We start from the raw sequence: 15,344 nt of genomic DNA on the forward strand, positions 1-15,344 counted from the left end.
TTACAGATATCCAGAAAGGAAATATCAGCTGTGCTGCTGCCATCAACGCCTTTGTTTATAGATGTTGGAGATCGGCCTGTTTTTCCAGTGTAGTCCTGTTTCTCTGGCTGTGACTGGGTGGATGTGCTCTCTTCATCGTCTGACATGGGAGTTGGCTCAGAGCTCGTCTGCCTGGCTGTGTGTTTCCTGGACTGGGCCGCCTTTTACAGCTGCTTTTTGTATCTCTGCTTCTGTCTCCTTGAACCCTAGTCAGCCTCAGCAGATGGCTGCTCACACTGAGCCTGGTTCTACTGGAGGTTTCTTCCTGTTTAAAGGGAGTTTTTCCTCCCCACTGTCGTTACAAGCATGCTAAGTGTTAGGGATTGTATTCGAGTCAATGAGTCGATGCAATCAACTGGTTTTCCTTAGATAGAAAGCTTTGAATCAATTTGACTGGATGATTTGGTGAACTGCAAAGTGCCTCGGATGACCTGTGTTGTGAATTGGCGCTATATAAATAAACTGAATTGAAGTACAATTCTTGACATCTAAAATATATTTCTGCTAGTACAAATATATCATTACATTATGACTAGTTCAATTAGAATTCCAGATATCTCAATTTGTGACATCATTTGTCCTAGTAAGAACTACATTTCAGATATCTGAAATGTTCACTTTAGATAGGAGGATATTAAAGATATCTGAAATACAAACAAATATATGTTAAAACAGCCACTTAAAATGGCATGAAATGTAATTTTTGCTAGCAAAAATGTAATTTAGCATATCTATATGTACATTTCTGACTAGTAGGAATGTAATTTTGACTAGGAAGAATCTTTAATTTAGAGATCAACAAATGGAACAAAGGAGGACATTGCTTCTAATAAATTTTAAAACGACCTGCCATATCTACGAACACCCGGAACGAAAACACCCAGACGGTGTACGCATGACGTAGGTGAACATGTCATGCACAGGGCATTACCGCCATCTACTGGGCTGGACTGTAATTGCGGTGTCCCATCTCTTAGGGAGAATCTTCACTTGCACTTCCCTCTTACAGGTGCTGGTCATAAAATTAGAATATCATGAAAAAGTAGATTGATTTCAGTAATTCCATTTAAAAAGTGAAACTTGTATATTATATTCATACATTACATACAAACTCATATATTTCAGATGTTTATTTTGTTTAATTTTGATGATTACAAATGACAACAAATGAAAATCTCAAATTCATCATTTCAGAAAATTAGAATATTACTGAAGACCAATAAAAACAAAGGATTTATAGAAATGTTGGCCAACTGAAAAGTATGAACATGAAAAGTATGAGCATGTACAGCACTCAGTATTTAGTTGGGCCTCCTTTGGCCTGTATTACTGCAGCAATGCGGCGTGGCATGGAGTCGATCAGTCTGTGGCACTGCTCAGGTGTTATGATAGCCCAGGTTGCTCTAATAGTGGCTTTTAGCTCTTCTGAATTGTTGGGTCTGGTGTATTGCATCTTCTTCTTCACAATACCCCATAGATTTTCTATGGGGTTAAGGTCAGGAGAGTTTGCTGGCCAATTAAGAACAGGGATACCATGGTCCTTCAACCAGGTACTGGTAGCTTTGGCACTGTGTGCAGGTGCCAAGTCCTGTTGGAAAATGAAATCTGCATCTCCAAAAAGTTGGTCAGCTGCAGGAAGCATGAAGTGCTCTAAAACTTCCTGGTATGTGGCTGCGTTGACCCTGGACCTCAGAAAACACAATGGACCAACACCAGCAGATGACATGGCACCCCAAACCATCACTGACTGTGGAAACTTTACACTGGACTTCAAGCAACGTGGATGAAGTGCCTCTCTTCTTTTCCTCCAGACTCTGGGACCTTGATTTCCAAAGGAAATGCAAAATTTACTTTCATCAGAGAACATGACTTTGGACCACTCACCAGCAGTCCAGTCCTGTTTCTCTTTAGCCCAGGCAAGACGCTTCTGACGCTGTCTGTGGTTCAAGAGTGGCTTGACACAAGGAATGCGACAGCAGAAACCCATGTCTTTCATACGTCTGTGTGTGGTGGTTCTTGAAGCACTCACTCCAGCTGCAGTCCACTCTTTGTGAATCTCCCCCACATTTTTGAAGGGGTTTTGTTTCACAATCCTCTCCAGGGTGCGGTTATCTCTCTTGCTTGTACACTTTTTTCGACCACATCTTTTCCTTCCCTTCGCCTCTCTATTAATGTGCTTGGACACTGAGCTCTGTGAACAGCCAGCCTCTTTAGCAATGACCTTTTGTGTCTTGCCCTCCTTGTGCAAGGTGTCGATGGTCGTCTTTTGGACAACTGTCAAGTCAGCAGTCTTCCCCATGATTGTGTAGCCTATAGAACTAGACTGAAAGACCATTTAAAGGCTTTTGCAGGTGGTTTGAGTTAATTAGCTGATTAGAGTGTGGCACCAGGGGCCATCAATTTTGAACCTTTTCACAATATTCTAATTTTCTGATATGATGAATTTGAGATTTTCATTTGTTGTCATTTGTAATCATCAAAATTAAACAAAATAAACATGTGAAATATATGAGTTTGTATGTAATGTATGAATATAATATACAAGTTTCACTTTTTAAATGGAATTACTGAAATCAATCTACTTTTTCATGATATTCTAATTTTATGACCAGCACCTGTATATTGAGCGTCCTCAGAACCAAGTGAGAGAAATGGGACAGGGCCTTAATCTTTATTTTTTTGTTAATAATTTTTTTTTTTTAGTTTTTGTGTGTACTTGTTAGTAATTTTGAACAAAATAATTTCTTGTAACAGAAAATAGTGTGTTCAGTGAATTTAAAAGATATAAAATGATTAGCAGATTATTAAGTGATCTGCTATCTTGAAATACTAGGGTTAGCCTTTTTTCAAAGACATTTATTGTGGTTTACTTAATGACTATTAATTATAATAAAAGTTTAAATTGTTACCTTTTACTACTGGCTAAACAAACCTCAAATCCACATTTGGTTTAAACAACCATATTTGGTGGTAAATTGAGTTGATAATAGTTAATTGATAATCCAGGTTGTTAATCACAATAATTGAAAATTAGTAGTCCTTAATTACAGTTATCCAGTTGTCAATAAAACATTGATTCTTTATGGATGTTTTTTTTTACTAGATAATTAGTTATACTTTTTAATTGTATTTAATACACATTTATAATTAAAAAAGAATAAATGCACTATAGAAGGCTACCCCTAATGGTCTCCTACTCTTCTTCATGCCTCTCAGATTGACTGTTTTCCCTGCTATTTCCTTTAACCCAGTAAATATATTTGTACAGCTCACAAATGCCTGTAAATAAAAAAATGTAGAATAATATAAGGCCTATAACTGCCGTTTTGTCTGTTTCATGTGATTTGTGTGCATAAATTTGATGGTGTGTATGCAGAAAAATCTTTTTGACTTTGTAAATGTTTTTTTTTTATTTTGCATTCATAATTTCATTATATTTGTTTTTGAACAGATATAATGTGCATAATTGAAGTTATGCACAAATGTTTACAAATTGCAAAAGAATAAAAAAATCCAGCACAACAGAAACAAATGTTTTTGCAACAAAATTCTCTCCATACCTCAGTGTGTTGTTTTCTATTGGTGTATAGAAATCTAGGAGTTACCATTATGAAAATGACAAGAGTCAACAGGTACAGGCAGAGATATTTTATAGAAAGTGATGTCTTTCCTTCTCACTGCTGAAAGCCATGCAACCCAACATCTCTTTTTAATGTCCCCTTTAGTGGCTGTAACCTGTCAGATATTTATGTTGATTTACTTAAAGGTATAGTGGAGGATGTTCTTTTTCCAGGAAGATCATCGAAAATAAGTGGTCCTCCTAATTGTCAGTCAATCTGGTGATATGTTTATGTAAGGCCGTCCAACGTGCTCGTACCCATTTTCTCTTACTGCTGGCGAGTCTGATATAGTGGAAAAATTGCAAATCTTTTGGAAAGTAAGCTTGCATGAGTGATCCAAACAGCAACTTTTAAACAGAGCGTGCACGAGGAGAAATAGGCTTGTGCACGCTCTTGCACACATTTAATAGGCGTTACCTCTCGGGAGCGGGTACAGGGTTATGTATTTTTTTAATGTGGAGAGGACGGGTCTTTTAAAAAATTCACAAAAATCCTCCACTATACCTTTAATGATTAGTAATGCCAATTACAGTTATAAGTTAAAATTATTATCCTTTACTAATGTCTAAACAAACCTCAGTTCCATATAAAGTCTACAAAACCATATTTGCTGTTGAATTAATTATTAATCAATAACCCAGGATTTTAATAAAAATTATTAAAAGCTAGTAGTCCTTAATTACTGATGTGGAAACTTCAAATAAAAACCCAAGAAAATTAAACAATAAACCCTCTTTATTTTGATATAAAAACTTCAACATACCTTTCTGTTCTGGAATGTAACAAACATGCAATAAAACATATTCAGTATCACAGTGCTACATTATAATGCTTTTCAACCATGAATAACTATACACTCAAGCAGTGCTGTATTGTCATGTACAAATTAATAAATGCATGCATGTTCAGCTTATTCATTCAACCCTGAAAAATAAAAAAAATAAAATAAAAAACACCTGCAGTATAGAAAAAAAAAGGCTTCACTACACATTTGTGATGCTGTGGGATCAGGTCCTCACATCCTGCTGATCTGCTACCTCTTCAGTCCTCTCTGGGCCTGTTTCAGCAGCGAATCAAAGTCCAGGTCTTCAAACCTGCTCCTGGGGGACGGCGGCTCTGCTTCTCTATTGGCGTCTGGAAGATAGGGTCATTTATGAACTCATTTTATGATGACATCTAGAGATAATCAAAGAAACTGTTTTTATATACAACAGAAAATACTGTTTTTTTGAAACTATGAGGCTGATTTTTACTGCAAACATATAAACTGCTTCTGGCTAAAGCTCTTAAACAACCATCACAGTTCTGCAATTTTTCAAAAAAAGCTAAAAATGTGTAGCAGGACAGGTTGAATAAAAAGCTGTAATGTTACCCTAAAAATGTTTTTTTCTTCTGTTAAAGCTAAAGCGAGCGCTGAAATGTTTCTCACCCAGATCAGCGTAATCTGAATTACAAAACTGCCTGCGACCTCCAAAGCACAAGTCGAACGGCAGCTCGTTGGGCCTTCTCAGTTTCCCGCCATTATCGATGGCTGCAAATGCGTCCTCCGTGTTGTAAAACGTCACAAAGCTGTAGTGGTCGCTGTGGGCGGGAGGAGACAGCGATTTATATGCATTGTTTAAGAGCTGTAATGGACAGAAATAAAAGAGGAACTTTGGGATTGTACCCGCTGTCTCTGAAATGAAGCGACACACATTCCACCTCTCCAAACTGAGAGAAGCGCTCCCTCAGCTCATCGTGTGTCATCGTTCTGCGTATCCGGCCGACGTAAACCACCCTGCGCTCGTCCTGGTGCGGACAAATTAATGAACGAGTTTATTTAGAGCCGGCTGAATAAAAGCATAGAACATGGAGGGAAATGTACTCACTATGGCTTTAAGTTTCTGAATCCTCATCTCATTCTCTCTGTTGCTCCTCCTGGATGACACAGCGCCACAGCGTGATCTGAAGGGTTTGGTAACAGACGCAGCACCGTGTAAAAGCTTAAATCCACACACTGATTTAGACTTAACTTTAAAGCAGCCATACTTTCTGATTAATAGTAATCTGACTATTTCTAAGCCTTTCTTCCAATTAATTATTTTTTACTAATTTTAAGACTTGTTTCCACTAATAGTTCCTCTAGTATTTAAAACATCATGTAGCCCTTTTATCTATCAGTCTGGGCGCCTCCACCTGCGGGAGTGTTGCTAGATCCGGGGACACAACTTAGCACCAACTTCAGAGCAAAGCCTAACATTGTGAAATTGAAATTGTTTTATAGTTTTTGTGGTTTGAAAGCCTCAAACCTACATTTGTATGTTAAGTTTAGAAAGATGAACCACACGGATCCTGACTTCCAACCACAGGAGGAAGAAATAAAAAGTGAAATCAGGACAACAAGCAGCTGTCTGTTCATTATTTATGCCAATTTCATTGCAGTTAAACTCAGAAGGTGAATGTAAACCAGCTTCAACTAAGAAAATGTTTTCAAAAACCCACAGATCTTAAATCGACAAAGTCTGGCTGCTCTGAGGACGACCTGAGGACTTCTAACAGCGCTGTACAGAAAACTCTCCAACTAGAACAACTCACATGGACATGTCTCTCCAATGCCTGGGATATATTTGCGGTGAAGATGAGCGGGATCTAGACCGAGACCAGGAACTGGATCTGGACCTTGAATAGGACATGCGATAACGCCGTGGAGAGGAGGCGCAGGGGGAGGGGGAAGATGAACAGGAGCTGCTTTCTGAACGTCTGCGACGGATCCTGTGAGATAAAACAGGAGAGTTTAAAGTCTGCAGCAACACCTGGAGTGAGGAGGAGGAGGCAAGATGAAGAGGACCTTGGTCTTTTTGGAGAGCAGGATGAGGAGCTGGAGTCTGAGCGAGGGGATCTTCTCCTGTACCTCCTCTTGCTTCTGCCTCTAGTAGGAGGAGAGGGTGGGGGTGTAGGGAGGCTGCAGAGGGCTGTCCCTTTGTCGTCTCTACTCCCTCCCTCCGTGACAGCGCTGGGTGAAAACTGCAGGACTTCGTTTGTGTTTGTGTTGATCTGGGAACCCGTCCCGACTTCAGCTAATGGATGCAGCACCGCCGACGTCCGCTTATCAGAGACCTGATCTTTATGGACCCCAGCTGCTCCTGAGTCTGGGGTCAATTGCTCCGGCTCTGTCCTGGTTTCAGGCGGCGGTTTGTCTTCCAGAGGATAATGACCAACAGAACCGCAGTAATCATGATCAGAGCAGAAATGTGAATACATCTGAGCTGAAGTCTGAGCTGCAGGCGGCTCTGTTAGGCTCATTCGAGCCTTCCTGGACGGCAGGGGACGTGGGTCAATAATCTGAATGTGTTTCACAGAAGGACTTTTACTTCTGGTGGTCTGGTTCTTCAAAGTGCTCTGAACCACTTCAGTGCGGAGCGGCTCGGGGACGTCTAACGTTCGGACATTCAGGATTTCATCAGTGATCTGAGGTTTAAGGGCTTCCACAGTGAGCTTTAGTGGGGATTTAGAGGGCTGCTCTGGCTCTGTTGGATTAGGTCGGTTCAGCTCCACACAGCAGTTTCCTTCTATGAATGAGGAGAGAACAGGTTGGTTAAAGCCCAGATCTAAAATCTGAATCCCTGAAGGATTTCTGCATATAAATACAGCTTGATACAAATGTAGGAATCAACATCTTTCCCAGATAGGCACCATAATCATTATGCATTGAATCAAACACATAGCATTCCAATAAAATATAATGAAGGTCGTAGCCTAAACTTTGCAAAACGTTCAACAGAGCTGCACAATAAGTGACTCAATGTAACAGTGAGGATAAGTGCAATCGAAAAGATAAAGCGCCTTGTGAGATTTCATGTGTGACTCATTCATGTTCTGTATATCTATAATGGGACTGAAAGATGCATGGACTCTAATTACCACTAATTAGAGATAAATAAAGAGACCATTTGGAGAAAATAAGGTTGAACAATGTGAGCAGGCCTGTAGTTTTCCAGATATTGTGCAGCTGTGGGTATGGGAATTCATTTCCCCCATGAAAGAAAGAAAGTCTTCCTGTATTAAATGAACCCAGAACCTGTATTCCGGCTGTCCACTCACCTTGTGTTTCCTCAAACTGTTCCAACAGGCTGGTCAGATCAGCTGCTTCGATACCTGACAGGGAGAAACAATTCATTTCATTTTCATCATTACCTCAGACATGTTTAAGAGTTTATGTGCATTGTATGTTTTAACAGTTAGAAAAACGGGTAAACTGTACCTCTTTATCATTAATCTGGAGGATAAAGACCTGATGCTTATTAATTCATTAACTCAGTGGTTCCCAAAGTGTGGGGCCATTGCAGGGGGGGCGCGGGAAGCGGTATGGATGAATGAAGAAAAAAAACAAAAACAAAAAAAAAACAGCGCTTGCTTGACTGAGCATAATGGACAGTTGTGACGCAGCAACCCAGATTTGAGAAGATCTACAGCAAAAAGCAGGCTCTCTACAGCCACTGAAAAGATGGGAGGATTAAAGTACAAAGAAAAAACTCTCAGGGAGCTGTTAAATGTTTTCACTCCATTTTGCACAGAGGCTTTTTTAATGTATAGATTATAGCAAAGTTAAATATTGTTACAAATAAAAAAAAAAAAGAAATATGTTTAAAATACCACAGACAAAGAATCCTCTTCTAATCTACAGTATAGAACTATGAAAAAAATACAGTTACACAAAAGTGTTCCACTGTAAAGATGGTGTAGTTTGTTTTGTTGCAACCTGAAGTGTGAAATAAACTTCAGTGGAGTTTGAAAACAAAATATGTGTATAGATTTATTATATCTGGTTGAACGATGTGTGTGCAGTTGATTCTTTTTTTTTTTTTTGGGGTCGGGGCGGTGCGTGGAAATTTTATTGTAATCCAAAGGGGGGCCCAGAAGAAAATCTTTGGGAACCACTGCATTAACTGATCCTGTGCCTTACCTGATTCAGCAGCAGCTCTGCTCCCCCTGCAGCCAGACCCAGGAGATTCTGGTTCCTTAGACTCAACCTCTGGAAGCGTCTCCTTCAGCTGTACGTGATTCTCTGTGAGGGGAGGGCTGGGGGGGGGATCTGGACTTGCTGACTGCTCTGCTGGTTCTGTTGGGTTCTGGCTGCTTTCCTGGTGAGATCCAGTGACAGTATGTGGAGGCTTAACTTCCTGATGCCGCTGGATGTCCATTTCCTGGAGGTTCTTGTTCAGAGGAGAGGCATTGGACGACGGTTCTGAAGAGCTCAAATAAGGTGCATTGGGGAATTCATTTTGTAGATGTTTGTTTCTGTGCAGGCTGGCAGAGCCTGGGGGGGTTGCGGGTGTCCGAGGAGCAGCCAGGGGAACGAGGACTGGGTTTGGAGGGTCGCTGGTGAGGTGCTTTGGCTTCTTTGCTCTCCAGCTGCCTAGTTTACTGATAGTGGGTTTGATGGTGTCGTCCGGCAGCGGAGGGGTCTGTGAGCTTCTGGGCTCAGGCTTTGTAACTTGTAGAGGGTTGTGTAGTCTAGCTTCTTTCACATTGGAAGCATGTTGGATCAAAGGGCCGTACTCAGCTGTGGTGTTGGGTCTGCAGAGGGGGAGGATGGGGGTCAGCCCTTCAGGCAGCTCAGACACAGTCGGCCACTTGGTGGTGTTATTCCTGTGTTTCTCAACCAACGGTTTCCTATTTAACCGAAGCTGCCTGTACTCCTGCAGGCTCAGGGATTTTGTTTTTGTCCCACTTTTCTTCTCTTGATCTTCCTGATCCATACTCTGGTTTCCTCTGGACGGCAGAGCTTCAGGCAAATCTTCGAGTGTTTTTGTGTTCAGGTTTTTCTCCTGAGGATCCTCCTCTGGCTCATTAAATGAAGCTACGTAAACAGGACCAAAGCTCACCCTCTTCTTCTCTCTGGGGGATTTTTCCCTGAGCAGCACACTTTTTAGGAGTGGGGCTCCCTCTCTTCTTTCAAACCCCTCCTCCTTTGTCTCCTCATCATCAGACACAACGTTGATCTCCTCATCGCTCTCTTCAGAGGGCCGTTCATACCTCCACACCTCTTCCTGAGAGAACAGGAAGCTGTTCGTCCCTGCCTTCTCTACATTCAGCTTCAAGCAGTAGGGATGCATGAGTTTCACCAAACTGACGAGGGACGTTGAGGTGAAAACCTCCACCTCAGCCTTTGCTCTCTTGGTTTTGGCGCAGAACGATCTCTGGTTCTTTTTCTTTAACACCTGGGAGGGACCATTCCTCTCTACTTTCTGCTCTCCATCTGAACAGGCTTTTGCGGTTTCATCTGGTGGTTTTGGTCTCAGTCGGAGCCTGAGAGGAGGTGAGGGCTCCTGAGGAGCAGAAAGACAGGAGTTAGGAGTCGCTTCTAAAACTGTCTGCATCAGGAACATGGACTGAGGGACAGCTGAGAGTTTCTGTTCTTTTCAACCAAAGACTGTTAAAGATTACAGGAGTTTTCCTAAAGACTGCAGGTCAGTCTTTATAACCTATAAAGTCCAAAGGAAGAGTATGTTATAAACACCATAAAGTGACGGCTGCCATTCAGTCGTGAAAAGGAGGAACATTTAGTACAATATTTCAAGCTGATTGGGTGACGTGCCAGCTAGAACTCGCCTTCCATAACACGCTTTCAGACAATCGTAGCAGCGAATCGTGACGTTTCCTGATCTACAAATGCACAAAGTGCTTCTCTTTGCTCCTTTTTTAAGCGAGAAATTCTGGCTATTCTAACTAAAACCGAGTGAATGGTGGTATCGGCAGGCGAGTCCTTCAGTGTAGCCATGTTTGTAATGCCCCAGCATGGCCCCTCTGACTGTCATCATTACTACATGTCCCGCCCCAAAAAACACTGCTGGCATGTCATTGGTCCCACCCGCTGGTTGTTATATATATATATATATATATAGATCTTTACCATTGAAAAGCTGTAGCCGTGCTTCCAGCCACTTTTGTTGAAATTTGCATTTTCCCATTTTCTAGCCTTTTCTCCGTCTCGAGCTTCTTTTCCGAACATACGGCTTTGCGATCAACGGGAAGGTTATATCGGATACATCTGCCAAATTTGTTTTTTATAAATGTTTTTTTTTTTTTTTTATAAAGCATTTTAAATGCCACGATAATCACATTAAATGATTTTTAATGCCAATGAAGGTCTTAATTTAAAAAATTATAATTGAATGATTTTTAATTACCTGCAGAAACCCTGCTATTCTTCAATAATTTTATAACCTTGAATAAACAATACTTCGCTCAGCCTCTTTGGAAGCGGGATGTCAACTGTTTCTTCTGTTTGTTCTTCAATTCCACTTGTTATAATTATACAGCACCTCCATCTGTGTTAAACATTGGGATTGTGCAAGGGGAACAAAGATCAGCACAGCAACCCAACGCACGGGTATATCTCAGCCTTCAAAACATTATTATTGTAAAATATTTTCACTTTCAAGGGGTTTACATCCTAAAATACAACTTTTAGAGGGGGGGTTTAAAGCCCCTTTCCAACAGAGCAGATGTAGATGTTTTTAAAACTACTAAAGTGAATAACCTCGTTATTCCATGGCTTTTTTGTTGTGTTCTTATTTCAACTAGAGAAACATATGTTGGGTTTATTATTAAGAGCCTTAAATGTTTATGACATTGATGCCTGCTGTGACCCCCCCCCCCCCCCCCCCCCACCTGAAGGAGCGGCTCGTCTCTGTGCTCTGCTGGGTGCAGCAGCTCTGTGTTTGGCAGGATGTCGAAGGGGGAGAAAATCTCATCATCATCATCCTCCTGTCCCACTCTGTCCAGCATCTCATTCAGGGCATGCAGCAGGCTCTCATTTCCTTCCTCTGGATCCTGATGGCTCTGGAAGAGAACCAACACCCTTATTAGCCCCTGTAATCATGTCAGCATGATTGGAGCGCCCATTTATGACTCCGAAGGAGGACAACTGAACCTTCCCTAAACATGCTACTTTATGTAGATCGAAGAGAAAACTGACTTTGCAAACTTATGTGAGCTTGATTTTATATTTGAAGGCAGAAAATCCGCTAAATAAAACAATAATACGTAAAACTGAAAGTTTAAATCAAACTTCAAGCCAATAGCATTTTCTGCCTGTTGACTAGACATTTACTCTCATTAGTGCTCGCATGAGCTACATGTTCTTCTTTTCTCTCTCTGAGATACTTAAGCTCACATCTTATGAGTTCCATCAGATTCTACTTCAGAACTTTGCAGGAGAATCAAACACTTAAATCCTTAAACTCCTACTTATTAAATTATGTTCCGATTTAAAATTGTTCCTTTTTTATAACTTTTGGTGTTCAAAATTAGCAGTGGGCCAACTAAGTGACTATTTGGCTGAAAAAGCTTCAACTCTGACCTCTGATGCCACAATGGAGTCTTCAAAGAGGGCCAGTATGGAGCGGTCCACCTCTTCCCCATGACTTCTACTCAGGGCCAACTGCAGGTACACAAAGGGGGGAAAAAAACAGTTACACAACCAGCAAACAGCACACTCATTTCATTAGGGTGTGACAACAGAAGCACAACTGGTCTAGAACCAGCAATAGGCCTGAACGGTAGGGAGTGACTCTGCTCAGGAAGTTTACAGTGAGTCAGAGAAGCAGCCCTGGTGAGCATCGCTTCGCAGTTAGGAAGATTTTTATCTTTATACCAGGAAGAAACAAGTTCACTAGTAAGCCTACTGCTTTAGGAGAGAAACAAATTATGCTTTAAATCATCCTGTTTTCCTGATTATAGCTAGAACAACTGCATGCTAACTAAGCATGGGCATCCAATCAGTTGATTTCTGAGAAACAGTGAGCAGTTAAAAACATAAACTATCTGACTCTTTAGTAGCTGCAACTTTCAACAATGATTAAGTATTTCTGAATTAAATAAAATTTGGTTTATTAAAAAAATAATAAAAGACAAGTAGTCTTCAGAGCGGCTAGGCATTATGCACTTAATATCTTATCACAATATTCTGTGATATTATCATGATAAAAGTGGTGAACACTTGTTCTCAGTCTGTCCCAGGTGCCTCTATGGCTGTGACTGCCTAGTGCGGCCATCACTCCCCACAATAACAAGTAATACTCTAAAATATATACATTCAAAATACATTTTTTTAGGACACCTGTTGCATAACAGGGAATCAAATACATCTCTAAACTTCTGTGAAGATAGATAAGTAAAAATCTCCTAACAACATTCAATCACATTCTCCACATTTTTTAGTTTCCCAATGTAAAAAGAAAAAGTACAGAAATAGTAAAGATAAACATTCTGATAATTCGCCCAGTTTCTGGAGCTTTTAAATTAGCGTTAATTCTATTTATCATGAAGATCGTAGATTTAAAATCTTATGCCACATTCAGATGGCAAGCAGCAGAGGCAGCAGGAGCAGCTAGTTTACATGCAAAGTCAATTGTTGACGCGCACAAGGCGCAGCAAAAGTTCCTACAGCGTGTTTTGAGCAACTGAAACTGTGCATTATGACCTTCTGACACGCAGGATGCGCCGTGAAAGCAGCAGCTGCTGGAGTTGGAAAAATTTTACTTTTGCTGCTCAACACGCCGCATCAACCAATCAGAGAAGCTGATCTGGGAACAGGCAGGGAGAGAGACACATTGCTGAAGATGCCGATTGTTATGATCAATCAACTGAAACAGTTTATTAACGTCTAAATTAACTTAAAATGCCCAAAATCTTCCAGCAAAACATGTTCGCTTTTCTTATTTGTTTTTTTTTTTATGTAGCTGTTATTTATTTTAATGTATCTATGTTCAATGTATTTTATGTAACTTTGCTGCCTCTTGGCCAGGACTCCCTTGAAAAAGAGGTTTTTAATCTTAATGGGATTATTTCCTGGTTAAATAAAGGTTACATAAAAAATTATTCTGGTGGTAGTTTGGATTACATGCGTGAAAAACGCCTTCCAGCCGCTACGAACAGTAGCGGAAACATGTAAAGAGGAGACCGGGCCAGAGGCTGCTGTTGAACAGGATTCCCAGTGACAGCGCACCCTGGTGTACTGGGGTCTGACAGCCAAACATTTGAAGGCAGGATCGTAATCTCCATGAACTGACTGCACAGATGAAGTTTTTGACTTTTTTGACCATTCAGGTAGAGCAGCAAAGATGCTTCAGCCGTGCATCAGAACTAAACCTGAATAAGCATCAAAAATGAAGCATAATGGCAACCTATCAGAATAACGATAAACGATACGATAAATGTCATCCTCAAGTCTTCAGGTAAATGTAACAATCCTGTTAAACCATAAAGGAATTAAAGAACTGCATGAACAAACAAAAAGTTACACATATTCTGTATACTCAAATTGCTGAATTATAAATTAGTGATGCTGGTATCAGTTAGATTCAAGTAATGAAGGCTTATATTTGATCAATTAGATTTAAATTCATAAAAAAGCCCCTCAGAGGAAAAAGGAGGAGGAGTTAAACTCTCATTTAAAAGTGGGCTTCAAAGGAGGAGCAGAGTTCAGTGGTACTGGGGTTAAATGAAGACAATGAGTAGATCAGGATTTTGTTTAAACTTTTTTCTTTAAAAGTTTATTATTTATAAGGAAAAAAATCAGCTGTGGAGTTTATCTACTACCTGAACCTTTGCACACCGGAAGCACGTTTATAAAAGATAATGAAAACCTCAGAGTTTAGCTTTGAATACTTCAGTAAAAATACCAAGAGGAGGAAACATGGCTATAGAACACTCTGTCCCTTTTTCATAGGAAATCGTTAAATACATATCAGAATGTTACGATATAAAATGAAATGTCAGTACAGTTGATAAAACTGTTAAAATGCTTCCTTGTTCGCAGACTCAGATCAATCGACCCCCTTTAAAACCTTCCTGTTCTCCCCCTCAGTAGTACTACAGCCACGTGTCGCCATGCCAGCATGTGGCCAGGCACACCCGCGGAACAACACGCCCTACGACAGCGGCACTAAAACTCTCCGACGAGCCTAATTTCATGTTTGCTATCTCAGCTGAGGGAGCCGGTACCTCGTTGAGGGGGTTGCTGGATGGAAATTCGCCGTTGCCGACAGTTAAATCGCTTTCTTCCCCCCTCTTCCGCGCCGCCATGTTTGCTCCGCCACATGGGTCCGCTGGCAGGCCAGGCTGAGGCACGTGGTCTGCTGGCGGGAAGCGCGCAACTGAAGCTGATCTGGGATCAGATCTTAATCAGCCCCTTCATTGTGAAGAGCCAGGCTGCGGGTCTGAGGCTGACCCGGGACCAGCTGTCAGGTTCTTCCGCATCTCTTCTTCCGCACCGCATCTGTTAAAGCAGAAACACATTTTCTCACTTGGATTTTTTTAATGTGATAAAACTAGGTTAAAGAAATTAGATGGTTTTCAATCATTTAGAATGTGTTTAGGGGCAATTAAATGAACTCCAGTATGTGCTTTATAAGTAGAATCAGGAGAAATGCCATTATGTATAAGAATACAACAATTAATGGTTAATTACTGGATATTCTTAAAATGACATAATGAAGATCATCCAGTTAAGTAAGTATTAGAAAATTAAATTGGAGGTGACAAACATTTAATGTGAATAATTTAGTCCAACAGTGTTGTGGCCTTGGAGATTTACATGGATACATTAAAATAGACAGATCACTATAAAATATTAAGGAAAGAAATATAACAGATATATGCCAATGATATTATAATAAAATCCAGATTAAATCTGATTAT

The 15,344-nt window shown here is 40.6% G+C and overlaps 1 protein-coding gene across 1 annotated transcript; it reads right to left on the reverse strand.

Annotated features, from left to right (window-relative positions):
- Positions 1-4,376: 4,376 nt before the first annotated feature.
- LOC119783297 (peroxisome proliferator-activated receptor gamma coactivator-related protein 1-like) lies at positions 4,377-14,803 on the reverse strand. Its single transcript, XM_038284741.1, has 11 exons — positions 14,649-14,803; positions 12,004-12,084; positions 11,313-11,483; positions 8,602-9,967; positions 7,740-7,793; positions 6,487-7,207; positions 6,234-6,410; positions 5,528-5,603; positions 5,326-5,447; positions 5,089-5,240; positions 4,377-4,793 (listed from the first exon to the last, which is right to left on the reverse strand). Exons 1-11 carry the CDS (start codon positions 14,727-14,729, stop codon positions 4,693-4,695), a joined length of 3,102 nt encoding a protein of 1,033 aa, XP_038140669.1. The 5' UTR covers positions 14,730-14,803; the 3' UTR covers positions 4,377-4,692.
- Between the last annotated feature and the right edge of the window lie 541 nt (positions 14,804-15,344).

This window comes from Cyprinodon tularosa, unplaced genomic scaffold (assembly GCF_016077235.1).
Source record: "Cyprinodon tularosa strain WSP-4 unplaced genomic scaffold, ASM1607723v1 ctg201, whole genome shotgun sequence".
NCBI classification, from domain to species: Eukaryota; Metazoa; Chordata; class Actinopteri; order Cyprinodontiformes; family Cyprinodontidae; genus Cyprinodon; species Cyprinodon tularosa.